The following is a 27,978-nucleotide window of genomic DNA, read 5'->3' as shown; positions in this document are numbered from 1 at the left end:
CTGGAAAAACCCCCACTAAAAATTAACATTAATTTATTAGAATATTTATGATAAAAACCAAGAATCTCTTTACATGTGGGTTTGGTTTTTTTTTTTTTTTCCTTTTTATACAAGAGAATTTCCATTGCTTTTTTTTTCCTCCTGGAAATAGAGCAGGGCAGCAGGCAGGCGCAGGCAGCGGCGCGGGCGCTCGCCCCGGTGACGCCGGCCCTGGGGGTGCCAGCGGGGCGTGGAGCGGGTGGGACGTGGCACAGGTGCCCACCAAGGCAGCGGGGCAGAGCGTGGCAAGGCACGGCACAGGGAGGGGACAGCGGCCGGGGTCCCCGGGAGGGGCGGTGAGCACCCCGTGGTACCCACGGTGGCACACGGCGGGAGCTGGGTGGCACAAGGTGGGGGACAAGGTGACAGACACAGGACACCCCTGAGCCCGGGGAGGGCTGCAAGCCACCAGAACACCCGGTGATCCCTCCCAAGCCTTGGGGAAAGATGGGTCCTTCAGGACCCCTGGCACCCCCAGTCGTGCCCTTGCTGCCAGCCTTTGGGATCCAAGGTGTCTCCGCGCTGGGAGAGCTGGCACTTGGCTCTCCCCAGCTCCTCTCGCTTGCGGGGGGACAAACGGACAAACAACCCCCCCAGCACACCCCGGGCCCCGTCTTTGGTTAAGGAGCAGCCGCTGCCGCGCTGGCACAGGGCGAGGGGCCGAGGCTGGCCCCTGGAGGGTCCCCACGGGGACAGGTGACAGCAGTTCCAGTAGGGATGGAGAGGCTGCTCAAAGCGAGGGGGCCCCAGCTTCCCCCCTGCATGGCTCTAGAATATTTCTTTGAAAAGACCTGGCATGAAATGTGAGGCCAGGAGGGAGGATCCCAGGCACAGCCGGGCCCACGGGGAAGCTGCCAGGGCGCAGGAGCAGCGGCAGGAGCCCGAGGTGTGGGGAGGGGCAGGGAGTGTGTGTGTGTGTGTGAGTGTGTGTGTGTGTGCGTGTGCGCCAGCCCCCTGACAGCTCCTGCTGTCCCATCTCTCCGCTCCGGAGCAAGGCGAGGGGCAGGGAAGCACAGGAGGGGAGAGGGGGAGCTGTGCCATGGGGAGTGATTGTGGAGACCCCTGGTCAGAGCCGGCCGCAGGTCCTGAGTGGGTGGGCACCTCTGGGGAGCCCCGCGGGGGCTGTGAGGCACCTGCAAATCCCAATCCCGGGCGGAAAATCATCCATCACCCCCAGGCCACGCGGCCCAAGGAGCCCCGGGCATGCCAGGGCTCCTTCCCTGCTCACTGGGGCCAGCCCAGGGCTCGCTGGGCAGAGCTGTCCTGGCAATCCCAGTCCATCCAGGACAGGCTCCCCTGACTGAACCCAGTGTGTAGTGACAAGAAACCAAAACGGAGAGCAAAGAACGAATGAATGAACAGAGAGAGAGAAACGATTTGGAGGCTTTGTGCCAGCAGCTACTGGCCCTTGGGGATGAAGGGCTCCCCCTCCTCGGGCTCGGGCCGCGGGCCGGGGTCGCTCAGGCACCGCAGCATCCTCTGGTTGCTGGGGCTGTCCCCGTTGCCCGGGGTGAAGACGTCGTCAGTCCCCGGGGAGGAAGGCTCCTTCACCCGCATCACCAGCCCCTCCTCATCCTCCTCGGGCGAGGGCGGGAGGCCACTGCAGCCCTTGGGCTCCTCGCTCATCAGGTCCACGGACTCGGGGGACTGCGGCGAGGCTGGGTCGATGGTGATGATGGGCAGGTTCTCCGAGTCCTCCTTGGGCTCGTAGGCCAGCGGGTCTGGGAGGCACAGAGGGGTCAGGCAGGGAAGGGGGGGGATCTCAGGGACCCCCGGTGATGCACCCCAGATGTTTTTTTGGGGCCGGGGTGCTTGGGCTGTCTCGCTGATTTCCAATCCAGCTGTGTAATTCCTTTTCCCGATTCCCACAGCCCGGTGGAGCTGCCGGCAGCCCGGCTCCATCGGGAAGGGCGAAGGTGCCCTCTGCTGATGAGCCGCGGGCTCGGCAGCCGCGGCACACCCGACACGCTGTCCCCGGAGCGGGAGGGGACGCACAGGACAGGGGGAACCGAGGGTGCCAAAGCAAATGTGCCATGGACAAACTGGGAGTGCACTGGCAACAGGTCCTGGGCTAAGCGCCCCTGATGCCCGCCCCTGAGGAGGGCTGGGAGGGGCACGGACAGAGACGTGGCTGCGTGGATGGAGCGAGCTGGGCTCCAGAGGGACTGCCCAACCTGCCTTCCCCGGGGAATTGTGCTGGGAGCCAGCTGGGCGCTTCTGCTCGGAGCAGCAACCCTCTGGGGCTGGGCTGGATGGGCGGGGGCTGGGGACGGTGGGGCCACAGGGAGCTGAGGAGGCGCAGGACAGCTCCCAGGGCGCCAGGTGAGGGCAGTGCCGCTCCTCCTGCAGCCCCTCCCACCTACCTGAGCCGATGCGAGCCCGGGACATGGTGGGCGAGTCCACCTTGTGTGCCGGCACCGTCAGGTAGTTGTTCATCTGCAACGGGAGCAAGGCACCGTCAGCAGCCTGGCCACAGGCATGGGCAGGGGACTGGGCACAGGCATGGGCAGGGAGCAGCAGTGGGACACAGAGGACACGGGCACAGATCCTCCCAGCCTTGCTCCAGGGACTTGCTTGGGGCCTGGGGCAATCAGGACCCCCAAGGCTTGGGGTCACCCTCTGTCATCAAAGCTCAGCCCCCTCCCTTTGCCCTCCCAGGCTGGGAAGCCCCCCTGGCCCCCATCCTGCCCTGCCCTGGTGTTCCCCCAGCACCTTCTGCTCCAGCTGCCGGGCCTTCTGCCTCCTCAGGAGCATCTGGTTCCAGGCTTCCTCGTAGGGGTCAGCCACCAGCGTGTGCCGGTTGTAGGATCGCAGCTGGGAACAGATCCCAGAAAAGGAGACAGGTTAAAATCCCTCATGGAGAGGGAAAGAAAGGTCACAGCCCCATTTGTCCTGGAGATGGATGGAACAGCCACCAGTGGGCAGAGCAGGCCAGGCAGGCTCGTGGCTCATCCCTGTGTGCCACCACAGGATGCCTGATCCCAACCCACCCTGGCCCAACGAGGGTTTAAGGGCTGGGCTCAGCCACTGACCAAATCAGCCTGACCCTCAGACTATCCCAGCACCATCCCAGGAGGAAAAGCCTCCTGGGGAAGAAGAGTCAGGCCAGGAGCCCAAGGCACAGCAGGGTGAAGGGCCCAGCTGAGGGGCTGGTGGGCAGTGTCCCTGCCTCTCCCAGCGAGGCAAAGGGGACACACAGTGCCAGGGGACACCTCACCCTCTGCCTGGTTTTCTGCAGGTTCGTGCGGAGGATTTTCCGGATCTCCTCCTCCTTGTCCTTGGACAGGGCTGGCAGGACGCGCTCCAGAGGGAGGGTCTGGGGGTTGATGTTCCTGCACGGACAGACAGGATTTAGAGCCACCCACCATGGGCTGCTCGCCCTGTGGCCACGAGCGGGGAGCACTCAGGGTGCCAGGGAGGGTGCCCAGGGCAGGGAACTCACTGGATGGAGACGGTGGAGACGGCAGAGGGGATCTTGCCGATGCCCCCGCTCTCCACCAGCTCGATGGCCTGCTTCATCTCCATCTTGTGGTAGAAGGCGATGAGCTGGGGCTCCTTGGAGCGCTCCCCCGCGATCAGGCACTTCTTCACGTACTTCTTGTTGAAGCGGTTCAGCCTTCCCAGAACGGGGCACAGGAGGGGCAGCCACAGCTCAGCCCTGGCCCTGTCTCACTCCCCACTCCCCACTCCCCAGGTCAGCACTGCTGGGCTCAGTGCTGGCTCCAGCTCCACCAGCACGGCTCAGGCCAGGCTTCCCCGAATCTCTCCCAAGCCAGGGTCTCTCCACAACACCCAGCACCTGCTGGTACCCACGAGGGATGGCCCTGAGCTCCTGCAGGGACTGGCCACTGGCAGCTCCCACCCTGCCATGAACCTGCTGTGGGTGGTGAGGCCAAGGGGTGCAGCCCTGCAGCCTCCCTTGCTCCCAACCCGTAATTCCCCATAGTGATTCTGCGTTTGGATATTAAAGCCTGGCACAGAGCTGTGAAACCTTCTGGGTGGTGACTGAAACCCTTCCCCAGCCACCAAACCTCCCCACTCACTTGTCCTTCCAGTGGTGATGCCCGTAGTGACCACAGATATCCTCGATCCCTGTCAGAAGGTGATCCAAGAACTGGAAGAGATGGTCCAAGGCATGAGCAGCTTGGAGGGCTCCTGCCCACCCCCTCCCTCCCCTGACACCCACACTGACACACGGGGAGGGCACTCGGGGTGTGTAAAATCAGGGCTGTGGGTCCAGGATGGGCTTTGGGAGGGCAGGATGGACCCACACAACCGGGCTTGGCTCTACAGGCACTGGGGGTCTGGGTCAGAGCGGGCACTGGACGACACAGACAGGGCAGAGCCCTCGCTCTGCCCCCTTACCTTGGGCTCTGATTTAGGGGCAGGTCCCAGTGACAGAGGTGGCAGAAGCAGAGAGAGCAGAGGGCTAAGGCAGCGCGCGTTACCTGCGTGTGGATCTCCTCGTTGATGGAGCGCTTCGTCTCCTGCTTCTTCTTCACAGCCAGCAGATCCACCAGGGGCCGGATGGTCATGCCCTGGGAGGGAGGAGAGGGGGGTTAATCTCAGCCCAAGGCACAGTGGTGTCGGTGGGATGGGCTCAGCAAAGCCAAACTGCTGTCAGTGTCACTGTGCAGCGTTCTGGGGACGCAGTGACAGGGTCAGGGATGGAGGCTGGACAGGGGCTCCCCGCTCTGCACATGGGCACGAGAGCCCCCTTTCCCTCGGAAAGCACAGCCTGGGTGCCACCCACCTGCACGAAGACGGTGAAGAAGATGACGGTGATGATGGCAGTGAGGAACATGTCCCTCATGCCGAAGTGCTTGTAGTCCAGCAGGTAGCCCAGCGAGAAGGCGATGGCTCCCCGCAGGCCCCCGTAGGCGATGATGAACTGGTCCTTCGGCGTCAGCTTCACGATCCGGAACTTGTTGATGAACCAGGTGAGCACAAGGACACCTGGGGGAGCAGCACAGTCCTGGGTGAGTGGTCAAGGATCCCTTCCAGTGCCACAGAGCCCACCCTGCAGCTCCTCAGGGGCTGTCTGCTCATCTCTACATCCCTGAGCAGCTTCCACCCCATGTCCGGCACCACCACGGCCTCAGCCCCATCTCCCCAACACCAATCAGCAGCATGGGTGATGCCCACAGTGGAGCAGTGCCACCCAGGCATCTCCAGCCTCCCCTGCAAGGCAAACCATCATGGTCCTGAGAGTTCACCATGACCCAGGTGGCCACTCTGGCCAGGCTGGACAGGGCTTGGAGCAACCTGGTATGGTGGAAGGTGTCCCTGCCCGTGGCAGCTGGAACAAGATGGGCTCTAAGGTCCCTCCCAACCCAAACCATGCCATGATTCTTTTACCACCCTGAGGGCTTTGCCACCACACTGACACTCACCCAACACCCTGGCGATGAGGCAGAAGAAGAGCGTGCTGATGACGAAGGTCCAGTTCCAGTAGTGGTGACCAGCCACGGTGGAGACACCCAGGAAGATGAAGATGAGGGTCTCGCTCACACTGCTCCACATCTTGAGGAAATACTTGATGGTGGTGTGGGACTTGTGGGAGATGTTGGCTTCCACATAGGGCCGCATGACCACACCAGCAGCGATGAGCCTGGGGGTGAGGTTGGGGCCCTCAGCAGCCATGGGGACATGGGGACAGCCCCAAGCCCTGGTCCTGCAGCAGCATTTTGTGTTGTGACACTTAACTCCAGGGTAGGACAGGCCTCGTGATGCCAGCTAATATTCAAGGCCTCCACAGAAGGCAACGTGAGGTTTCTCCTTCCCCTGGCAGGGCAGGAGTGAGCACTGGAGCACAAACCCATGGTGTCCTGAGTGCTCAGCAGGCCCTGCCTGCTCCTGTGTGCCCGGGAGAACAGGAACAGGCTGCCAGCACCCTGGGATCTGTGGGACACCTCCCAGACCCACTTCTCTCATGTCCCTCCTTGCAAATCCCAGCCCAAACACACACCTGGGCCTCACAGGGCACGCACTGACCACGCTGGGCCAGCCCGAGGACTGTGGTCACACACCCCACAAACCCCCCGAGGGTCCTGGGCAGGAGGGCTCCCCCTGCCCGCTCCCACTCACGCCATGATGCCGGACAGGTGGAAGAGCTCAGCAGACAGGTAGGCCATGTAGCTGTAGAGGAACACGAAGAGGGGCTCGATGACGCGGATGTGTGAGGTGAAGCGGGACGTGAAGGCGGCGATCACCCCGTAAATGACGCCCACCAGGACCCCGCCCAGAGACACCACGAAGAAGCTGAGGAAGCCGAGGATGATGTCCAGGATGGTCACCTGCTCGAAGCTGGCAAACTCCTCAAAGAGGTGGTAGAGGACCTGGCAGGGAGAAAGGAGAGCAGGGTTCAAACTGTCCCTCTGGTAAGGGACAGCCTCACCTCGGAGGAGACCTGTCCAGGGAGCGTGGCACACCTGAGCTGAGCTGTGTCCCTGCTTGGTGACCCCAAGCCGGGTGCGTGGCCAGGGCTCACACCAAATCCAGCTGCTGGTGCTTTGCTGTGCCAGACACAGACCTGGGGGGAGCAGCTCCCTGTCCTCTGTGCCCACAGGGACACACAAAGATGTGTCTGGGACAGCTCTGCTCTCCAGCTGTCCCAGGAGAGCCTTTGGTCACCAGCCAGAGGCTGTTCCTGTTTTCCCAACGAGCAGGTCAGGACAGATCCAGGCTGGGGAAGTCCTGACAGATGCATGGAGAGAAAAGCCTCCATCTGCCCTGCCCAGCCCAGAGAAGAGCCCAAGCCCTTGAGGTGGCTTCTGCAGCTGAGGGAAACCTGAGGGAAGGACTCTGGGCTGTGCTGCCTTCTCCCACCCTCAGACACTGCAGAGATGTTAAAGCACATGTCAGGATGTGAAACAGGATTTAGGGCATCCTGCAGGAATAGCAGCACTTGCAGGCAGGGAGAGGGCGAGGTGCCAGCTCCTGCCTGTGGGGCCAGGCCCTGGGTGGGACAGGGGCAGGGGCAGACAAAGGCATTCCCAAGGGATGAGAGTGGGGACACAGACCCTGCAGGCACCCCTCTGCTGGAAAATGGGGGAGAAGTGCCTGGAAAAAGCCCCGTGGTGGGACAGAGTGTTCTTTGTCACCAGGAACCTTGTCAGCAGGGGCTGAGCAGCCAGCTCCGGAACGGACAGCTGGGATGTGGGAAAAGAGCCAGGAAATAGCAGTAGGTTAGGAGTCAGTTTAGAGGTCAGCTCTGCAGAGAGGAGAAGGCCACGCTGACAGCCAAGCCAGCACCTGGACAGTGATGTCCTCTGGAAAGGGAGCAGGCCTGGCCCCACCTCCCAAGGGTCCCTGCAAAGCTGCTGCTTGCAGTAGGGCTGAGGGATGATGCAGGGGGGCTGCCGGCCTGGCTTCAGCCCCTCCAGTTCTCCCCTTTATCCACAGCTGATGCGCTGCCCTCCCACCTGCTGGGAGCTGGGGGACAGCAAGGGTGACCACGAGAAAGGAGACAGACGGAGCAGCAGCTCCAGGGCAGCTCTGCCCGGCCCAGGGTCAGCCCCTCGTGCTTCCCCTAGCAGGGCAGGCATGGACACAGCAGCAGCTCCAGCCAGGAGAGCAGATTCCCCGAGCCCATGGCTCCAAGAGGCTGGCTGGGCAGGTGCCCTCAGCCTCCCCAGCCCTCCGAGAGAATCACTCCACCTCAACCCACCTCTGCAGTGTTTCAAGCCTCTACTTTTAGCTTTGCACCTGGACAGGGTTTGGTCCAAGTGGAGCTGCCAGGAGGCAGCTTGGCATGGCCCTGACAGCTGCCACCACCCTGGGATGCTCCTGCACTGAGCAAAGCCCACGCCCTGGGGCACTCACGACGGTGACGGCGTCGTTGAGCAGGGACTCCCCGAAGACCAGGATGTGCAGCAGCTCGTTGATGTGGATCTCCTCGAAGACGGCCAGCACGGCCACGGGGTCCACGGCCGAGATGATGCTGCCGAAGAGCAGGTTGGCCAGCAGGCCGATGTGGTTGAGGCCCGGCCCGCCCAGCTGGCACACGGCGTACATCAGCCCCCCCAGGAAAAAGGCGTTCCAGAGCGTGCCGACCACGGCGAAGATGAGGATGGTGCCCAGGTTCTCGGTGAAGGGGCGCAGGGGCAGGAAGTAGCCGGCATCCAGGATGATGGGGGGCAGCAGGAAGAGGAAGAAGATGTCCGACTTGAGGATGGGGGGCTTCTCACCCACCCCCTTGATGAGCCCCCCGACCAGAAGGCCCACCACGATGAGCAGGCAGCTCTCGGGAACGATGCTGGACACCGAGGGGATCACGTGGAAGCCTGGAGAGAGGGAGAGAGGAAGAGACGCGTTGGCTACAGGAATGGAGGATGCTGTCTGCAGGGGACACCCCTGCCGGAGTCAGGGACCAGTTCCCAGCCCTCCCTGCACTCCTCGTGACCCGTCACTCCCTGTGTGCCTCAGTTTCCCCTCCTGCCCCGCTCTGCCACGTGGAAACTGCAGCTTAACCAGACCGTGGTACTGCTGGTCTCAGGCCAGAACCCTGAGAGCCCCAGCAGCAGCAGGTGACAGCCACCCCTGGGACACCCCAGGGTCTCTCCCTGGACCCCAGGGTGACCACGGCAGGTGTCCCTGCCTGTGACAGCCCTGCAGCACAGACAGCTCTCTCCACACGAGCAGGCCCTGCTCCAGCTCGTCCCCCTGCAGCACTGCTGCCAGGCACACACAGGCAGTGGCATTTCCCCCCCATCAGACAGCAGCCTGCCCACCAGTGCCACTACTGCCAGCGTGCCAGGCACGGCCCCATCCCCGGGCATCCCTGGCACAGGGCACTGTGGGATGGGAGCTGCTGCTTGGTGCATTTCAGGATGCAGTTCCCCCTCCTGGAGGTCTAACCCGGCTGGTTGCAGCAGGGACACGATGCATCCTTGGGGTGAAGGTAACAGGGAACACATCTCCCCCTTTTCCAATCCCAGCCCCAAAGGCAGGCAGGTCCCTGGGGCAGCCCTGGCCCGCTGGGATGACATTCCCACCAAGCACCCCCAGCGGGCATCTGCCAGCACACCAACACCCACAGAAGGGTTCTGGGCTCCCTGGATCTCCTCCCAGGCTTTATAATTATTATTTTGAAGCGAGGCATATTTGTTCCCTGGCAAGGGAAGCAGTTTAAAATAAGGAACCCTGCCTTGGCATGCCGTGTTCCTCCGTTCCTTCCGGCCGTGCCATCTGCAGCAATCCCACAACAGATTCAATCCCCTGCAGAAGGAGCCAGATCCCCCCCGAGCCCGCAGGGGCCACATCTGTGCCACGGCCAGCTCATCCCTCCTCCAGCTGGGCAGACACCCCAGCTCCCACGGGAAAAGGCCTCAGTTCCACAGACCCTCCCTCGGGACCGCAGCCCCAGCCCAGCCCCGAGCAGGTCCCTGGGGGAGGATCAGCCCCCAGATCCCACCTGAGCTGCAGGAACAGGCTCCAGCCTGGGCCAGCCCAGAGGATTCACCGCTCCAGGAGCCATTCCAGCTGCTCCAGAGGGTCCCAGGTGCTGGAGGGACGCTGGCAGGAGCCTGCACACAGCTCGATGGGCACGAGGGGAGGCAGGAGGGGCTGGGAACACCCAAACCCTGTCCCAAGGCACCCCCAGCACCCAGGCACCTGCATCCAGGGACTTCCCAGCCTGGAAGCAGCTCCTGACTTTTCCCCATGGGATTTTTTCCTCTTTCCTGGACCCCCTGGAGCCCACACAAGCTCTGAGCACCCCAAGGCAGCCCTGGCACGGAGCTCCCTGTGGGAGGGGAGGTGATAATCCCTTTTCCATGCACAGCTCATGCAAACCCTGGGAAGCACCGACCCTTCCAGCACACCGGGCAATTTCTGGCTGGAATAAGGCTTAAAGCCACAGGAGCAGCGAGAAGCCAACAGCAGATCAGTTTTTGCTTGCTAAGTGTGTTCAATCATGAATAAAACACAAACACTGACAATTAAGCATCTCTCACTTCTTCCACACAGGCCCCAGGATTCCATTAAACTGGAACATTCGTGTGCTGATGGGAATTCAATGGTTTACAGCCTTTTTGTAGGGCCCTAAAAATACACTTACACGGGCTGCATTTTAATTATGCCTTTGATTTCACTGAATCTGAGCCATTTTTTGCTCCCTGCTTGCTCCACTCAGTATTTTTAGAGCATTCCAGAGCTCATTGGTACCAATCTGTTGGAGGGAGCCAGCATCCCACTTTGGGATGGGGGTGACTGGTGGCAAGGATGAGGCCAGGCAAGGGTGAAGTGCTTTGATCCCAGCCCTGTGCCTGAACTTCCCTCCTGGAAGATGAGGAAGGCTGTGGCAGGATGCTGGGAGATGACGATGCCCAGACGAGGGGCAGCAGAAAGGGTAATAAGCCTTGATAATGGCTTTAAAGATTATGATTATGATAATAATAAGAACAATAAAATAATAATAATGTGACCCCTGATCCCAAAATCTCCAGCACAGGGCATGCACAATCACCCAGGCTTCCTCCTTTGGAAAACAAACTCCATGGGAGCAGCTCCCTCCCACCAGCATCAAACACCACCTGAACCATTAAAAGAGAGACAGTTGGGTTAAACATGAACCCCAAGAGGTTGAGCAAACACAGAAAAGGAAATGCAGGAGATAACAGCTCCTGTGAAAACAGCTCCGTGCCCACATCACACAGCCAGCTCCCATGTGCCCAGCAAGGCACACACGGGGATTGCTCACTGGTGGTCAGCAATTCCTTGGGCTGGGGCAGAAAGGAACCAGGGACAGGATCCCCAGTTTTAACCACAGACTGAGCACTTGCAGATCTGGAGGAAATCCCATCCTTGCAATTAAAGAGATTTTGGGCAAGGAAAGCTGGTTCTGACAAAGTTTGTTCTGCAGCTTCTGGGTCTTTATTTTGGGGTCAGTGGATTTGCTGGACGGGGAGGGAGCAGGGAAGGGAGCACAGGACACAGCTGAAGGGCCCGGCACGTTCATGGTTAAGCCGGATGCTCCTGAGGCTTCACCCCACATTCCCAAACACCCACGCAGGGACACGGCCTCAGAGAGCCAGGGTGCTTCCAGGAGGATCCTGTCAGCCCAGAGGAGGCACGAGAAAGGAGAGTGCTTACACAAACCCTCCATCCCGGCCAGGTTCATTGGAGCAGCTGCAGGCTCCAGCAGGCAGGCTGGGGGAACCACTCCATTATTAACCAGGGCTAGGAGCTCTCCCAGCCCCGGGGTGCTGCTCTGGAAGGAGGTGGTGCATGAAGGGGCAAGGGGGCAGTGAAGCCCCCCAGGTGATGCTCTCCCAGCCCCGGGGAGCCCAGGCTGGTGCTGGTTGGGGCTGCAGGGAGGCTGGGAGTGGAGCTGGCTCTGGGAAGGAGCAGGCATGCTCAGAAGGGCTGCCCTTCTGAAGGACACTGCAGAGAGCAGGGCTGGAGGAGACACGAGTGTCTGACAGCACAGGGGCCCCTCCAAGGGCCACTTTAACCCTGCAGGACACCTGGCTGGGCGGGCCCTGCAGAGGGGCAGCAGCAATCCCAGGTGCAGGGGCGTGCAGCAGGTGTGCTCACCTTCCCACATTCCTGTGTGACACATGGAGAGCCCCACAGTGACACTCTGCTGGCTGAACCCCAAAATCACAGATGTGTCACCAGCCCCGGGGACAAGTGATCCACGCAGCCGTGACTCAGCACCGTGCCCTTCTCTCTGTGTGGAGGGAGCAGCAGGGAGGGAAGGAGGGCTGGGCTGGGCTCCGGGGGCTGCAGAGCTCCCAGCCCCGGGATCTGGCGTTCCCACGCTGTGTTTGGGACAGGTCGAGGATGGGGTAAGACCCCAGCAGGGTTAAAGCCCTGTGAGGAGGGCAGTGCAGTCACACAACATTTTGCAACTGGCTCCCAGGGGAAAATCCATCCCAGCCCTCCGGAGTTTGGCTGCAGCTTCTTCCATGTATCCTCCACCCTCACAAAAAACACAGTGGATTCCTCTCTTCCCTGGCCTGGCCAGCTGCTGCCCAAGGATCAGCCAGGCTCTGCTGACTGCTGTGGCCTCCAGCAGGGATGTCAGGGTGTCTCTGCTCTGCTTCTCCCTTGAAAACGGAGCCGGGTTCAGCGGCAAAGACAGGGAACAAGGAGAACAGAGAGAGCTGCACCAGATGCAACGGGGAAGCCTCGAGGGAAGGGGATGAAAATTGAACTTGCTCAAAAGGAATTAAAAAGCTGGTGCTTTACACCTATAAATAGAGTGAGGCCACGGCTGGTGTCACCCTGCCAGGAGAGGGGGTAAAACCGCTGTACTTAAATTACATTCACTGCCTCTCACAAGCTCCAGCATCACCACGTGCCCTGAAATCCCAGCCCCACAGAGCTCCAAGCTGCCTCATTCCCACAGCATCCCACTGGGAGGGCACATGTGGGGCCAGGACGCAGTTTGGGCTTTGCCAAACCCTTTTGTGTTTCACCAGAGAGCGGGCAGGGTTTTAATGCAGGTGCAGCCCACCCCAGTGCTCCCCTGCAGCTCTTTTTGGGTTGGTTTCAGCAGCTTGGGTTGATTTGGGCAACCTTTTAAGCACCCAGTGGCTTCAATGTCCAGAACGGAAAAGCGTTGATTTTCCACCCCAAAATGCCATTTCCTGGTGAGAAGTTGACTTCTTGTTTTTTGTGTTAAGGCACAGGTACAGAAAGTGCTTCTAAGCGAAACAATTTCCTCCAGAACAAACCAAATGTTTCATTCCAGCCTCATTATTTTGTTGTCGCTAATTACGAAGCAAAGCCAAGAACCAGGAAGGTAATTAATTTATGCTGCTTTTTGTGAGTCATGAGTGAATGCAGATCCCACACAAGGGCCACAGAGCCACCCTCCAAACCTCGCCGTGGGCACAGTGTGCAAAGCCAGAAGGGAAAAGCAAAACATCCAGCCCTGGTTTCAGGGTCACTCCTGCACCCCAAACTCGGGTGGGCAGGGGCTGCAATCAGGCTGGTGCTCAGGACAGCGTCCAGCACTGCCCCACAGCCCCCAGGCGTTTTCAGGAGTCAGGATCAGCTTCATCCACATGGGATGGGATGAAGCCCTGGGCTGGTTCCCAGGGTCTGTCTGCCCACAGTGCCCAGCACAGCCTGGCTGTGACCCTGCCCAGCACACAACATCCCCAAAAGCCATGCTGCCACAGTCCATAGCCATCAGGAGCCCTTGCCAGATGAGGAAAGGGCTGTTTTATTGGCCCTTGGTGTGACATTATCACCCCTGTGCCTACAGACCTTGCTCAGCCAGCTCGGCCCCACCCCACCCACCTGCCCCTGGTTTTTCCCCTCTCTCCCCTCAAGCAAACAGCCCGGGGCACAAGGAAGGAGCTCCTGTGACAGGAGCCCCAGGGCTGCCTGGTACAGCCCCAGCCCCCAGGACCAGGTGTGTGTGGGAAGGTGACCCCCTGGACCCTGCCTGCTTTGCTGAAGATAAGAGCAGGGCTGATAGCATCAGGCCAGCCCTGGGCTGACTCAAAACCTGAAAGCCACAGCACAAAAAGCAGACACTGCCCGGTGCCAGCCCTGCTGCAGCTCAGCCAAGCAGCCACAACCCAGAGCCTGAGCTGGCTCCACACTGGAAGACTCCGAGAAATGGCTTGGGGAGCCCTCACGGTACAGCCACATCAGCCAAAGCAGGAGGCTGAGCTCGTGCAGCCCCAGGGAAGAGCCTTCATCCCTGAGAAACAACAGATGCTCCCCTCCTCACTGTGAGAGGAGGGGCTGGCAGGCAGGTGCAGCAGGCCTGTGGTGTCTGACAGCTTCACTGTCCTCTTGCAGCACCAGAGAAATTCATCCCAAGGATGATGATGATGACGATGATGATGATGGAACTCCCAGGAAACCCCGAGGTTGTCCCTCCCATGTAGGGCTGGGCCTGGAGATGCAGAAAGGTCCCCAGAAAGCTGAGCAGCCTGGGGAACAGGACCAAAGGCATCACTGCACCCTGCAGCAGCCAGAGGCAGGAGCTGCATGCAGATGAGCCCAGCTCCCCACCTGCCCTGAGACCCTCCAGGAGCAGCACGCTGCCCCTGGGAAGGCAAATCCCTCCCCAGCGCAGCGCTGGAGGGGTGCAGGTGCAGTGTGTGAGTGCTGCAGGTGTGCTGGGCCCCCGTGGCAGTGCTGCAGTGCTGCAGAGGGAGAGCACACAGCAACCCCAGCTCTGAATCATCGCAGGCACCCTGGATCCCAGCCTGCCACAGCCGCTGAGTGCACTCACAGAGGAGCTGTTTACACAGGACATCTCCTCCCTGGGCCCCATCCAGCCTCAGCACCCACTCCAGCACAGGAATGGGCTCCTTGGTCTGCTGCTCCCACACCCCAGGGGCTGTGCCCCTCTTCCCAAACACCGTGGGACAGCTCTGGGAAGCCTGGCGAGCTGTGATCCAGCACTCCCTGCACAGCACACACTGCTGAGCCAAAGAGCTGCAGACATCCCTCCATTAAACCCCAGCCCTGGGAAGGACTGGGAGGACCTGCAGCAGCAGCCTCCCCGCAGGAGAAGGTGCCCACACACAACCACAAGATGCCCTGAGAACAATCCATGGACAGAGGCCTTTAGAACAAACACTTGAACACTTTTTTTTTTTTGAGAGCAGCAAGGGCACGTACCCTGGTTTTATCTTGAAGCACTCACAAGAAATTAACAGATCAATTGGGAGTCTTTTACTGAGCTGGTATTAATTTCCTCCCAGCTGTAAAAAGGAAATGAGAGACAAAAGACATTAAATGGACTTGCCCACGTCCCCAAGTGAGTGGCGTGAGAGCTGGTGTGAGAACCCAGCAGCTCCCAATTTCCAGTCCTGTGTTTAGATAACGCTTCTCCTTCACACCAGAAGGGAAGGCAAGGACACTCTGCAAGAAAAGCACATATTAAGAAAGACCTGATTGCCATTAAAGACTGAGAGGCCCAGGGCCCTTGGACTGTCGCCCCATGGCTGCAGCGTTCCAAGTAGGGAGGAAAGCACAGAACCAATGGGAGGCTTCAAGGCTTGGTGCCACCACATCTGCAAAACCCTCTTCCAGGCCCAGCTGTGCACAGCTGTGCATGGAGCAGCTCTCCTCCACCCCTCTGCAGGTCTAGAGCTGCCCTGTGACAAGACACCAAGCCCAGAGAGCTTTGGGACACCAGAGCAGGGTTCGGTGCCCCCCGGTGCCCCCGGTCCTGCTGACTGCATTCCTCGAACGGGCATGTTCCAGAGCCACTCCCAAACCACAGCTGCGATCACCAAACCTGTTCAGAGCCTCTGGGCAGGCTCCACACAGCTCTCTAGGGCGGGACCGTGACTCTTCAGCAGCCCATGGCACTCACCCAGCAGGAGCCAGGCACGGAGGCACTCGGGGACAAACTGCCACCCAGGTTCTGCTGTGGGTGCTTCGAGACTCACTTTGACTTTTCTCCACCAGCTCTGGATGGGTGCAGCTCACAGCCAGGCCTGCAAGGCCGGGATCTTCCCGGCACAGCTCATTTACCCTGGAAAAGTGAGTTTTCTACCGGGCAGCAGCATCCTCATCCAGGTTTATATCCTTCAAAACCGTGACAGCAGCTGGACTTGTGCGTTTTGAGGAGGTTTAAGGTCTAGAAAAACTTCTTTAGCTCCAGGGAAAGGGACAAGGAGCTAAACATAACTCACTCTCACCAGCCACGCTCTTCCCAGATTCCTTCAGCTGCTACAAGGCGCTGGATGCCTCGAATAGCTGGGTTAGGAGGGGTCAGTGCCAGGGGATTTCTGGAATAGAATGCTCCCAGTTAACATCTGCGTGCTGCAAAGGGAACCTTCACACTGTTGGATGCAGATGGATGCTCTGGAGCAGGGGGGATGCAAACAGACAGTGCCTGGTCACCCAAAATAAGGCTCCAGTTGCTCTCCCAGCTCCTTACCCTCAACCACAGGACACAGCATTTAATTCCCAGTTCCTGCTGACCCTCGAAGCCTTGGGGAGAGTTAAACCTGAGCCAGCCTGAGGTGACCACAGACAAACTCCCCAGGCAGGGCGATGCCAATGCCCTTCCCAGGAAGGGCAGATTTCCTACTGGGAACACGGGCAGGAAAGACAAACAAAAGCTTTTCAGGAAACAACCTGTTGGTCTCCACTCGGACAGCAGGGAGGAGGTAATTGCAATTAGCACTGATTACTACCGGGCTTTGCAAGCCCAGACAGAGTGACACCACTCTCAGCACACGCCAGCAGCGCGTCCGGAGCCAGCGCAAGCACCCGGCCACTGGCACCTCTTCGCAGCACTCAGAGACACCATCCTGGCCTTCAGCACCATCCCAGCACTCAGAGACACCATCCCAGCACTCAGAGACACCATCCTGGCCTTCAGCACCATCCCAGCACTCAGAGACACCATCCCAGCACTCAGAGACACCAACCCAGCACTCAGAGACACCATCCCAGCACTCAGAGACACCAACCCAGCACTCAGAGACACCATCCCGGCCTTCCAGCACCATCCCAGCACTCAGAGACACCATCCCGGCCTTCAGCACCATCCCAGCACTCAGAGACACCATCCCAGCACTCAGAGACACCATCCCAGCACTCAGAGACACCATCCCAGCACTCAGAGACACCAACCCAGCACTCAGAGACACCAACCCAGCACTCAGAGACACCATCCCAGCACTCAGAGACACCATCCCGGCCTTCAGCACCATCCCAGCACTCAGAGACACCATCCCAGCACTCAGAGACACCAACCCAGCACTCAGAGACACCATCCCGGCACTCAGAGACACCAACCCAGCACTCAGAGACACCATCCCGGCACTCAGAGACACCAACCCAGCACTGAGAGACACCATCCCAGCACTCAGAGACACCATCCCAGCACTCAGAGACACCATCCCGGCCTTCCAGCACCATCCCAGCACTCAGAGACACCATCCCAGCACTCAGAGACACCATCCCAGCACTCAGAGACACCATCCCGGCCTTCAGCACCATCCCAGCACTCAGAGACACCACCCCAGCACTCAGAGACACCATCCCGGCACTCAGAGACACCATCCTGGCCTTCAGCACCATCCCAGCACTCAGAGACACCATCCCAGCCTTCCAGCACCATCCCAGCACTCAGAGACACCATCCCAGCACTCAGAGACACCATCCCGGCACTCAGAGACACCAACCCAGCACTCAGAGACACCATCCCGGCACTCAGAGACACCATCCTGGCCTTCAGCACCATCCCAGCACTCAGAGACACCATCCCAGCCTTCCAGCACCATCCCAGCACTCAGAGACACCATCCCAGCACTCAGAGACACCATCCCGGCACTCAGAGACACCATCCCGGCCTTCAGCACCACCCCAGCACTCAGAGACACCATCCCAGCACTCAGAGACACCATCCTGGCCTTCAGCACCACCCCAGCACTCAGAGACACCATCCTGGCCTTCAGCACCACCCCAGCACTCAGAGACACCATCCCAGCACTCAGAGACACCATCCTGGCCTTCAGCACCACCCCAGCACTCAGAGACACCATCCTGGCCTTCAGCACCACCCCAGCACTCAGAGACACCATCCCGGCACTCAGAGACACCAACCCAGCACTCAGAGACACCATCCCAGCACTCAGAGACACCAACCCAGCACTCAGAGACACCAACTCAGCACTCAGAGACACCATCCCAGCACTCAGAGACACCAACCCAGCACTCAGAGACACCATCCCAGCACTCAGAGACACCATCCTCAACCTTCCAACACCACCCCAGCCTCCCAACACCATCCCAGCCTTCAGCACCATCCCAGCCTCCCAACACCATCCCCAGCCTTCAGCACCATCCCCAGCCACGATGCTTCTCACACCCAGCCCAGCCCCTGGGAGCAGCAGCTGACACAGGAGAGGAGCTGTTCCTTCCAAGCTCACCCCCAGGGACCAAGGCTGCTGTGGGAAAAGTGTTCCCGAGGGAAACCGAGGCACTAACAGGGCTGGAAACACCAGCTCTTCTCTTCAAAGGCCTGTATGTGCTTAAATCTGTGCCCCTGGTGTGTCTGCTCTTAAATCTCCAGCAGTGGGGTGGGAAGCTGCCCTCTCTCCAAATCCGTCATTAGGATTTAGCATGCCGTGACTCCAAAATGCAGAATAATTCCAGGCACTGGAAATAAACTGGTGCCACGGGGTGTCTGCTCTGCAAGTGTGTGTCTTGCACAAGAGAGGGGAATTATTTCCCTAGCAGCATCCTCTGTTCAGTGGGATTTAAGTGCTGTCCCTGGAGGTCGATTGTATTGCAACTTTCTGGAGACAAAGACCTCAGGCGCTGGGTTGTTTGTGAGTCACTCCTGGGCAACCCAAGAAAACGTGTGTGTGCTCTTCTAGCTAAAAAAGTACTTTGCATTCCTAAACTTTCCACTCCAAAAACCAGCCCAACTTCAAATGAGCCTCAGCCGTGCCCTTCCTATGCAGGCAGGTTCTGGGAAGGAACCCCAAGAGACGTGGGGTGATGTAACACCAGATTTCTGTACCACCAGAGGTGACACAGCACCAGATGCATTCTCACTGCTCCACTCCAAGCAAGGCTCAGCCTGGATCTTGCCCCTTCTGACAAACAGGCAGCAACGAGTGTGCGCACGCCCGTCTGCTGAGCTTTCAGTTTGGTTTCCTCCTTCCCAAGCAGGAACATACGAGCTCTGCTGCCCCAGGAAAGAGCCAAAGAACAGAACACGATGAGATTAACACACAACTGGAAGGCATTGTGAAATCAGAGTGGTCCCTGAGACATCCAACACCACGGGGAACAGATGGTGGGACCTCAGTGGAGTGAGAGGATCAACCACCAACACTTGGTTCAACCCAAACCATGCTCCTCTGCTGTTTCCTTGGAAGCTGTCTGATCTCAGAACACTGAGGTTTTCATCAAACCTACACTGGCAGTTTTGAGCCCCAATGGATGAGAAAAAGCTGCTGCTGACTCAGGCAGCCCAGTGCAGGGATGAGGTGCAACCCAGCTCCAGCTCCACTCAGCAAGGCTGTGTTTTCACAGAGTATTCCGTGTGGATTTCGGGTTTTATTTGAACAAATTAGGCCTTGGGGACCCAAAACAGAAGGAAAAAAAAAAAAAGAAACCAAATGTTTACAAGGCAGCTGCAGTAACTCATCCCCATTACTGTTGGTGCCCACAGCTCCAAGGATGCTGTACCAAGGACCAAGCCCTGCATGATCCTGGGACAGGCTCAGAGCCCCCACCAGCCCTGCACCTACAGCCAAAACCAGGGCTTGCAGGAGGGAAAAGGGGAAGGATTGTGATAAAGAAGCATTTATTTGCAAGTCTAATGAGCATCTGGTTTGTACAAGTGCTAGAGAGATATCTGTGTCTCTTCTGCACAGAGGGGCTGCAGTCCCTCTGTGCCACAGCATTGTTGTCACCCCAGGAACAACCCTCTGCCCTCCACCACCACCTGGTTTTCCCTTCTCCCATGTGCAATCCTCAAACCCCAGCAGACTATTTAGCTACATTAACTGCGGACAAAAGACTCGTCCTCCACCCCACTAATTCCCAAGGGAACTCCAGCATCTCTGGCTATCGTGGGCAAGCTGTGGTTGGGTGATTGGGCAGTTTGGGAGAAAGGATGTGAACCAAACAGGCCAAGCATGAACACGTTCTGTTGTCACCCCACAAACCAGCCCAGGTGACCTGCAGGGCTCAGGGCAGGAACAGCTCCAGGCCAGCCCCAAGCTGGGCTCTGGCTGCCACAGGACTTGCAGCACCCACATCCCAAATTCCATCCACAGCCTGTGTGGGAAGCCAGCCCATCCCTGACCCCAGCACCAGGTCTCCAAGCCCTTGTTGATAAATGGGATGAAACAAAAGCTTTGGTTCCTGAGGGCCCCGAGGTCCAGAAGCTGCCACAGGCAACAGGGTCCCTGCAGGGAGCAAAGCCAAGGCTGCAAGGGAGAGTAATCCTGCCTTAATGGACATTGGGGCTCACCAGGGAGGAATGGCTGTGATTACAGACCTGCTCTGCTTTTTCCACTCCATCACCATCCCGTATTTCACAGCAGGAATCTTTCACTCTCCCGACCATAATTAAACTAATGGTTTTCTCAGATCCATGGAGGGAACAGTTTGGATGTTTTTTAGCTCAGACACCAGCAACGGGCAGATCAGAGAGGAAAAAATAAATGCTGTGGCTGTTTTTTCTGAGATGGCAAAGCAGGGGAAAAGGGAGCCAAAGCATGTTTAGATCATCCCCCAACAAGGAAGTGGGAATGCAACAAGTCTGCATTGGAAGAGACTGTTTAAATTCATCATCACGACAATTTACACTTCTGTGGCACCAGCTGCAGCAGCACTTCCAAATCCTTTCTGAACAGTCACTCCCAAGGCCCAGCTCCCCACAGCAGCTCCCTGGGACAAGGGGGGACACTGGGGTGATCTCTGAGCTCTCACCAGCCCCGTGTCTGCAGCCAGCAGTGATAAGCCAGGTTGTAAGACAAACATCGCCACCAAGAATGAGACAAACGTTTCCCTCTGGCCCAGAGAGGGAACCTGCATCAGCCAGTGCCAGGATCCAGCAGGAACAGCCCCTTGCGCCCAGCCCAGCCCTGCCCATGGCCAGCCCAGCACAGCCAGCCCAGCAGGGCCGTCCGTGCCCAGGGGAGCCACACCTGGGGTGGCAGAAGGGCCACAGAGAAGACCCCGGCACACTCAGGGAATCACACACACGAGTTCCCACCACTGGGCAAAGCTCCTCTGGCAGTGTTTCCTTGCTGTGCCATTCCAGCCTCGCAGGTGGCACTGGCAGAGGCGTCCCCACGCCAGTGCCTTTGCTCTGGGCTGTTCCTGCTGTGTCTGGTCTCGAGATCCAGCTCTTCCATCCAGTGCCACCACCACAGCAGGTTTCCTACCCTGCTTATCAACCCACAGGAATCTCCAGTTCCTCAACTCGCAGGGCTCTGTAGGACCTTGGGGTGGCCCCTCCAAAAGCTACGATTCCAGGGCAGGGATGTGGGCTGATAAAACGTTTGAAAAGCACCCAAGTGTTTTAGCACCCAAGAGTTTTAGCACCCAAATCTCGCTGCCAGCCAGCAGCCACCAGCTTCTACAAACGTTTCTCTGGCAATTTTGAAATTGTCTCTTCTCCTCCAGGCACAGGAGCCACCCCCCATGCCCTGAGCCTCTGTGGGGCTCCACAACCCCACCTGCACCCCCATCAGGTTCTGCCCTTCTTCTCCCAGCTCCTATCACCAGCTCACAGGCCCTGAGAGCTTCCCTAATCTTGCTGCTCTGCAGGCACAGCAGTGCTGGGGAGCACTGGAGCTCTCCAAAGCAGTGTCACCCAGCACCAGCGCTGTGCTGGCACGGAGGGCTGAGCTGTGACACCAAACCTGCCCAAGGCACCAGCGTGTCCCCACATAACCCACCCCAGCACAGCTCTGGGCTCTGCTCGCCGAGCCCAGCTCCGTCCCCAGCTCGTTTTACACCAGCCCAACAGGCACAGGTGGGGACACGGTGGGGACGGTCCTGCGAGTGCCAGGCTGGCGCTGGCAGCCGTCACTCGGTCTGCAGGGGCAGGGAACACCCCAGGCACAGCAGGGCTGCCAAGGGGGAAGGAGAGACACAGCAGTGACTCAGTGACTGTCGCAGCAGCAGCAGCACGCGGCGAGCGAAGGAGCTCGGCTGCCTCGGCGGAGCCCAGCGCGGTCGCTGCCGTGGGACACAGGGAGCGATGTCCCCACGCCCTGGGTCCGGCTGAGCTGGAGCCCATCTGCCCCGCAGCAGCCTCAGAGGGCAGAGCTCCGCGGTGGCTGGAGGGGGGCTGATAACACCCGGTGCTGCTCACAGCAGCAAAGCTGCCCCACGCTCACCCCTCAGCAGGAGCTGGGGCTGGGCAGCAGCTGGGAGGGGACACTGCTGGCACTGTCCCAGGCTGACCAAAGGGATGTTGCACACCACATCAAGCAAAGGCCACAGAGGAAGAGAGGGTGGGCAGCTCTCATTAGGACGTTTGCTTTCCGGAGCAGCCACAACGCTGCTGAAGGTACTTCCCAGGAAGTGACTGGACATCATCTGCTGATGGGAAGTAGAGAATAAATCTTTTGTTTCCCTTTGTTTCTGTACATGGCCTTTGCTTTTGCTTTATTAAACTGCCTTTATCTTGATCCGTGAGGATTTTTCCATCCTAGTTTCTCCTGCAGGGAGGGAAGTGATAGAGCAGCTTGGTGGGCACCAGAATCATGGAATGGTCTGGGTTGGAAGGGACCTTAAAGCCCATCCAGTTCCACATCCCCCACCCCGGGCAGGGCACTTCCACTGTCCCAGGTCACTCCAAGCCCTGTCCAGCCTGGCCTTTGACACTTCCAGAGATGGGGCAGCCTCAGCTTCTCTGGGCAGGCTGTGCCAGGGCCTCACCACCTCCTGAGCATGTTATTTCTTATATCTAATGTAAACCTGCCTTCATAAAACCACTTCTCCTTGTCCTGTCACAACAGGCCCTGGTATGAAGACTCTCTCCATCTGGGGGAGATGGACTCCCAGAGAAAAGAAGGAAAGGCACCACCCAGCTTTCAAACCTTGGGCTCAAGACATTTATTTTAGGTTACTTTCCAGCCAAGGTGAACCCACCACACCCTGCCATCTCCCTGAGCTGGAGTGGAATGGCCAGGACGCTCCAGGGGAAGCCATTTGGTGCAGACAGACAGCAGGACATGCCTCAGTGGAAGGTGGCTAATGCAATATCACTCTCTGCTTCCTGGCTTCAGAAGGAAGGGCCAGCATGGCTTTGGAGGCACAGGTAGCCGCAGCTCTTCTCCAAGGTGGGTAGGAGCTGGTGCTCACCACAAAGCTCTGCCTGCTGGGCCCAGCACAGCCAGCAAAGGCTGACCACAATCTGTTATTTACATTCCTGACTCACTCCTTCCCTTTCCCCTGAAACCAGGACGTATTTACAGTCCAACTTGAATTCCCCTAAACGTCTCTGGGAGCCACGTGAGCTGAAAGGTCAACCCTCAGAGCGAGGAGAGCAGGTTCTCCTGCAGGGAATCCCCTCAGCTTACCAGCCTCTCCCTGGGCAGGGTGTGAAGGAACCCCTACAATGCCCCTGCAAACCTGGGAGAAGGGCACAGAGAGCTCCTGACTGGGGTCTTTGGGAAGGTCTGGCCTTCTGCAACAATACAACAGGCTGAGACAATGTCTGGCTGCAACCTGCAGCTGCAAAGGCTTCTCCTGGCAAAGTCAGGCCCCCACCAGACACGATCTGCACATGGTTGTAGCTGCCCCTCACTCCCTCTTCCCCTGCACAGTCTTAAAATATCATGTGAGTGTTAAGTAAAGCAGCCAGCAGCAGCTTCCCCTTCTCCACGGGGATTGACACAGCAGGAACAGCCCACGCCTGCAGGACACGCAGGGCACATCCCCCTGTGCCCTGCCAGGTGAGGAATCCTCCAGGAACAAACACCTCTGAGGCATTTTACAAAACATGCAGCGAGAGGGGAAGGGCTCAACTCACACCTTAGATCCCTCAAACAAACTCACAGTGAGAGCTGCTGGAGAAAGGACAAATCCCCTGGATGGGACAAAAGGAGGATGCATTTAAGTCTGAAGAGCTGTCTAAAGCATCAAGAGCAACAGGGGGAAACTGAGCAACAGGACAAGGTCAGGTTGCATCTCCTGGCCTGGAGCAGAGCCCTGGGAGTACTCCTGAGCTCCTCGACATGGTCACTCTGCACTACCCGAGGGTGACACCCTGAAGTGACTCACAGGGTTGAAGACTCAGTTTTGTAGCAACTTGTGGCTCAATCAGCAGCTTCAGCCCAGCAAGGAGAACTGTGGAGCTGGAGGGGAGCAGGCAGGAGGTGCTGTCATGCACAGCCCACACCCCGGGAATTCCTGTTCTTGGGAAAAGATGAGGTTGGTCCCCTCAGGATCAGCCTGATGCATCAATAAATGCACACTGACAGTGTGGGGAGAAAGAGGAAGCGCTGCAAATTCCTGTTCTATTTATCACCCCCCCTTGTTCTCTTCCTGGAAATGGGATGCTGCAGACCCTGTCTGGTGTAGGGAGCCTGGAGCTATGTGAGCCCCATCCTGCCACTCCAGGCTGTGCTGCCAGCAGTGCCCCGTTGTGCAAGAGCCATCCCTGTGTGGAAAAAAGCCTATTTTGCTGCTGCTGAACAACACCCTGTGATCCAGGGCAGGAAGGACGGGGCTGGGATAGGGACACAGAGCACTGAGAGGTTTTTGGCTGCTCACGAGCACAGGGAGCTGTACCTGCAGCTGGGGAGCACCCTGCCAAGGCAGCACGAACAAGAAATGCAAAACGCTGGAAAGGAGGCCAAGGACAAGGGTGTCCCGGGACCGCCCTGCTGCCAAGGCCCTGTCACAGCTGTAGGTAAGCTAAGGTGTGGATTTTGGCATAACCAACACCTCTGGAGCTCTGCAGAGCACCTGCCACCTCTGCCAAACTTGCAGGGCAGCCTCTCCTAAAATACCCCCCTTGAAACACGCAGCCTTGCATAATACTTGTAGCATCAAAGACCTGACAGCCGGCAGCCACAACTTTTCCTGCAGCAGCACCACCGAGCCCTGGCTGCGGGCAAGGGAGGCAGGAGCAGCTCCCACAGCAGCAGTGAAGTGGCACAGAGTGCTGGGTGTCAGCTGCCCACAGCAGCAGTGGCACAGAGTGCTGGGTGTCAGCTCCCCACAGCAGCAGTGGCACAGAGTGCTGGGTGTCCCCTGCCCACAGCAGCACTGGCACAGAGTGCTGGGTGTCCCCTCCCCATAGGAGCAGTGGCACAGAGTGCTGGGTGCCCCCTCCCCACAGCAGCAGTGACACAGAGTGCTGGGTGTCCCCTCCCCACAGCAGCAGTGGCACAGAGTGCTGGGTGCCCCCTCCCCACAGCAGCAGTGGCACAGAGTGCTGGGTGTCCCCTCCCCATAGGAGCAGTGGCACAGAGTGCTGGGTGTCAGCTCCCCACAGCAGCAGTGGCACAGAGTGCTGGGTGTCCCCTGCCCACAGCAGCAGTGGCACAGAGTGCTGGGTGTCCCCTCCCCATAGGAGCAGTGGCACAGAGTGCTGGGTGTCCCCTGCCCACAGCAGCAGTGGCACAGAGTGCTGGGTGTCAGCTCCCCACAGCAGCAGTGGCACAGAGTGCTGGGTGTCCCCTGCCCACAGCAGCAGTGGCACAGAGTGCTGGGTGCCCCCTCCCCACAGCAGCAGTGGCACAGAGTGCTGGGTGTCCCCTGCCCACAGCAGCAGTGGCACAGAGTGCTGGGTGTCCCCTGCCCACAGCAGCAGTGACACAGAGTGCTGGGTGTCCCCTCCCCACAGCAGCAGTGGCACAGAGTGCTGGGTGTCAGCTCCCCATAGCAGCAGTGGCACAGAGTGCTGGGTGTCCCCTCCCCACAGCAGCAGTGGCACAGAGTGCTGGGTGTCCCCTGCCCACAGCAGCACTGCCACAGAGTGCTGGGTGTCAGCTCCCCACAGCAGCACTGGCACAGAGTGCTGGGTGTCCCCTGCCCACAGCAGCAGTGGCACAGAGTGCTGGGTGTCCCCTGCCCACAGCAGCAGTGGCACAGAGTGCTGGGTGTCCCCTCCCCACAGCAGCAGTGGCACAGAGTGCTGGGTGTCAGCTCCCCATAGGAGCAGTGGCACAGAGTGCTGGGTGTCAGCTCCCCAGAGCAGCAGTGGCACAGAGTGCTGGGTGTCAGCTCCCCACAGCAGCAGTGGCACAGAGTGCTGGGTGTCAGCTCCCCACAGCAGCAGTGGCACAGAGTGCTGGGTGTCCCCTGCCCACAGCAGCAGTGACACAGAGTGCTGGGTGTCCCCTGCCCACAGCAGCACTGGCACAGAGTGCTGGGTGTCAGCTCCCCATAGGAGCAGTGGCACAGAGTGCTGGGTGTCCCCTGCCCACAGCAGCAGTGGCACAGAGTGCTGGGTGTCCCCTCCCCAGAGCAGCAGTGGCACAGAGTGCTGGGTGTCCCCTGCCCACAGCAGCAGTGGCACAGAGTGCTGGGTGTCAGCTCCCCAGAGCAGCAGTGACACAGAGTGCTGGGTGTCCCCTCCATCCCCCCGAGCTCTGCTCGCTCTGCTGTTTGCCAGCTCTCCCCGTGGCCCCGGCAGGCCCGCGGCCCATTGGCCCCTCCTTTCTCCTCCAGCTTCCGCACAGATATTCCTGATTTCATCACTCCCTGCTCTGGGAGCAGCGCTGAAGGCGCAGTGCCACAGCAAAAGGAGCCCTGCGAAGGGAGCTCTGCCTGCCCAGGGAGAGGCTCCTTCCCCAGGTCCTTTTGGGGAGCGCCAGGAAGGCACAAACCCCACCTGGTTCCAGCCTGTCCTGACTGCCTGTCTCCCAGACAAGCCTCCGGGTCTGAAGTGTTCTCACTCCTCCGCCTGCACGTAAATAAAGCACTCGGGAGGGACTGTGGAAATGGGGCTGCACCTGCCCACGCACGCTCGCAGCGGGCTGGGAAGGGGATGGGGTATTGTGAGCAGTAGCTGGGCAGGAAGGGTCTGAGCTCCTGAGGGTCTCTCAGACCCCTCCAGACCAGGACAGGGCACAGTTTACAACAGGAACCAGCTTTAGAAAGCTCCCAAAGCAAGATTTCCCTCAGCAAGCTGCAGCGCCCCATAACTGAGTGTTATTAAACCACTGATGGCAACTGAGGAGCAAAATGAAGGAGCACAGAGCTCCCTTCCCTCCTCACCTGCTCCAAGGCAAACATTTCACCTGCCCCCCTGGCTTTATCACCAGGGATGGGACCAGGGCCAGCTCAACCTCTGCACTGCCGGGGACAGCACAGCAGGTTCCATCACGTCACAGGTTTGGGCTAATTCGGCTGGTATTGATCCAGCTGCAGAAGTTTGGAAAACACTTTGTCAAGAACCCCCGCCCCGGCAGAGGGATGCTTTGATGCTTTCCCAGAGCGGGGCATCCCAGGCTCATCCCAGAGGGTGACTTTTCCAGCCCCAGCTGCTCTCTTTAATGCGGGAATCTCGGGACGCTTTGCAGCAGAGGCGAAGCCACCCCGCTCTGCTGCGGAGGGGGAGGAAGGAGAGGCCGAGCGCCGGGAGGCTTCTGAGGGACTTCTCCAAGGTTACAAAAAGCATCTGTGGTTCAGAGAGGAAGTGAGCAAACTGGGTGCTTCCTCCCTGGGTGTCACAGGGAGGAGAGCAAACCTGGTCCCAGCAGGGGTCAGGAGCATCTCCAGGCCGGCTCCCAGGTGGGAGATGAGCAGTCTGTGGGAGTGGAGGGACCGGGATGCCGCTGTCCACCAGGCCCAAGACAGAGAGCCAAGGTCGCGGGGAGAGCAGTGCCCAGCCCGGCCCGGCCGGCCTGGGAGCTCTGCAGAAGATGTGCAGCAGATTTTGCCCTGGGATGTTTGGGGTGGTCCCACCCTGGGATGTTCAGAGGGTCTCTCCCTAGCATGCTCAAAGGGTCGCTCCTCGGGATGCTCACAGGAGCCACTCCTGGGGACGGCTGGGGGTGTCTGTCCCACCCGGCCGGGGGGTCCCGCCCCGGGATGCTCGGCGGGTCTCTCGGGGCAGATGCTCACGAGGGTCCCTCTTTGTGATGCCCGGGGGTCTCTGTCCCATTTGCCCGGGGGTCCCTCCTTCTCCAGGCCCTGCCCAGGCCCTTTCCCACCACGGACCCCCCCACAACGCGCCCACCTACCCAGCTTCATCAGGCAGGCCAGGAGGATCCAGAGGGAGATCTCGAAGGGGATGCGGACGTGCGTGTAGTCGATGCCGATGACCGGGAAGGCTTTGCGGTGCTTGGCGTGCCCCTCTGCCGAGCCGTTGGCCGGCTGCTCCTTGAGCGGGTGGATCTCCTCGGGGGCGGCGGGCGGCGCGGCCGTGAAGCCGGGCACGGCGCCGCCGGGCAGCGGCGCGGGCTGGCCCTCGGAGGTGAGCATGGGGTTGGCCTGCAGGACCTGCCCGGGCAGCAGCGGCCCCAGCAGCAGCAGCGCCCAGGGCAGGGCGCGCAGGGCCGCGGCGCCCAT

The 27,978-nt window shown here is 59.5% G+C and overlaps 1 protein-coding gene across 1 annotated transcript; it reads right to left on the bottom strand.

Annotated features, from left to right (window-relative positions):
- Positions 1–16: 16 nt before the first annotated feature.
- SLC9A1 (solute carrier family 9 member A1) lies at positions 17–27,978 on the bottom strand. The gene is made up of 12 exons (XM_066564664.1): positions 27,651–27,978; positions 7,864–8,324; positions 6,127–6,377; positions 5,433–5,650; positions 4,793–4,995; positions 4,488–4,577; positions 4,083–4,153; positions 3,482–3,655; positions 3,257–3,371; positions 2,752–2,853; positions 2,403–2,475; positions 17–1,760 (listed from the first exon to the last, which is right to left on the bottom strand). Exons 1-12 carry the CDS (start codon positions 27,976–27,978, stop codon positions 1,438–1,440), a joined length of 2,409 nt encoding a protein of 802 aa, XP_066420761.1. The 3' UTR covers positions 17–1,437.

The sequence above is a fragment of the Molothrus aeneus genome, chromosome 23 (assembly GCF_037042795.1).
Source record: "Molothrus aeneus isolate 106 chromosome 23, BPBGC_Maene_1.0, whole genome shotgun sequence".
NCBI lineage: Eukaryota > Metazoa > Chordata > Aves > Passeriformes > Icteridae > Molothrus > Molothrus aeneus.
The sequence above is the reverse complement of the archived record's forward strand: the minus strand, read 5'-3'. Positions and strand labels throughout refer to the sequence as shown.

Coding starts and splice junctions, on each gene's coding strand:
- SLC9A1 (XM_066564664.1), bottom strand. CDS start 27,978: ATGGGCGCCGCGGCCCTGCGCGCCCTGCCCTGGGCGCTGCTGCTGCTG. Junction 3,372..3,481: donor GTCTCCACCGTCTCCATCCA/GTGAGTTCCCTG, acceptor CTGTCCGTGCAG/GAACATCAACCCCCAGACCC. Junction 2,476..2,751: donor CCCGGCAGCTGGAGCAGAAG/GTGCTGGGGGAA, acceptor CTCCCGTTGCAG/ATGAACAACTACCTGACGGT.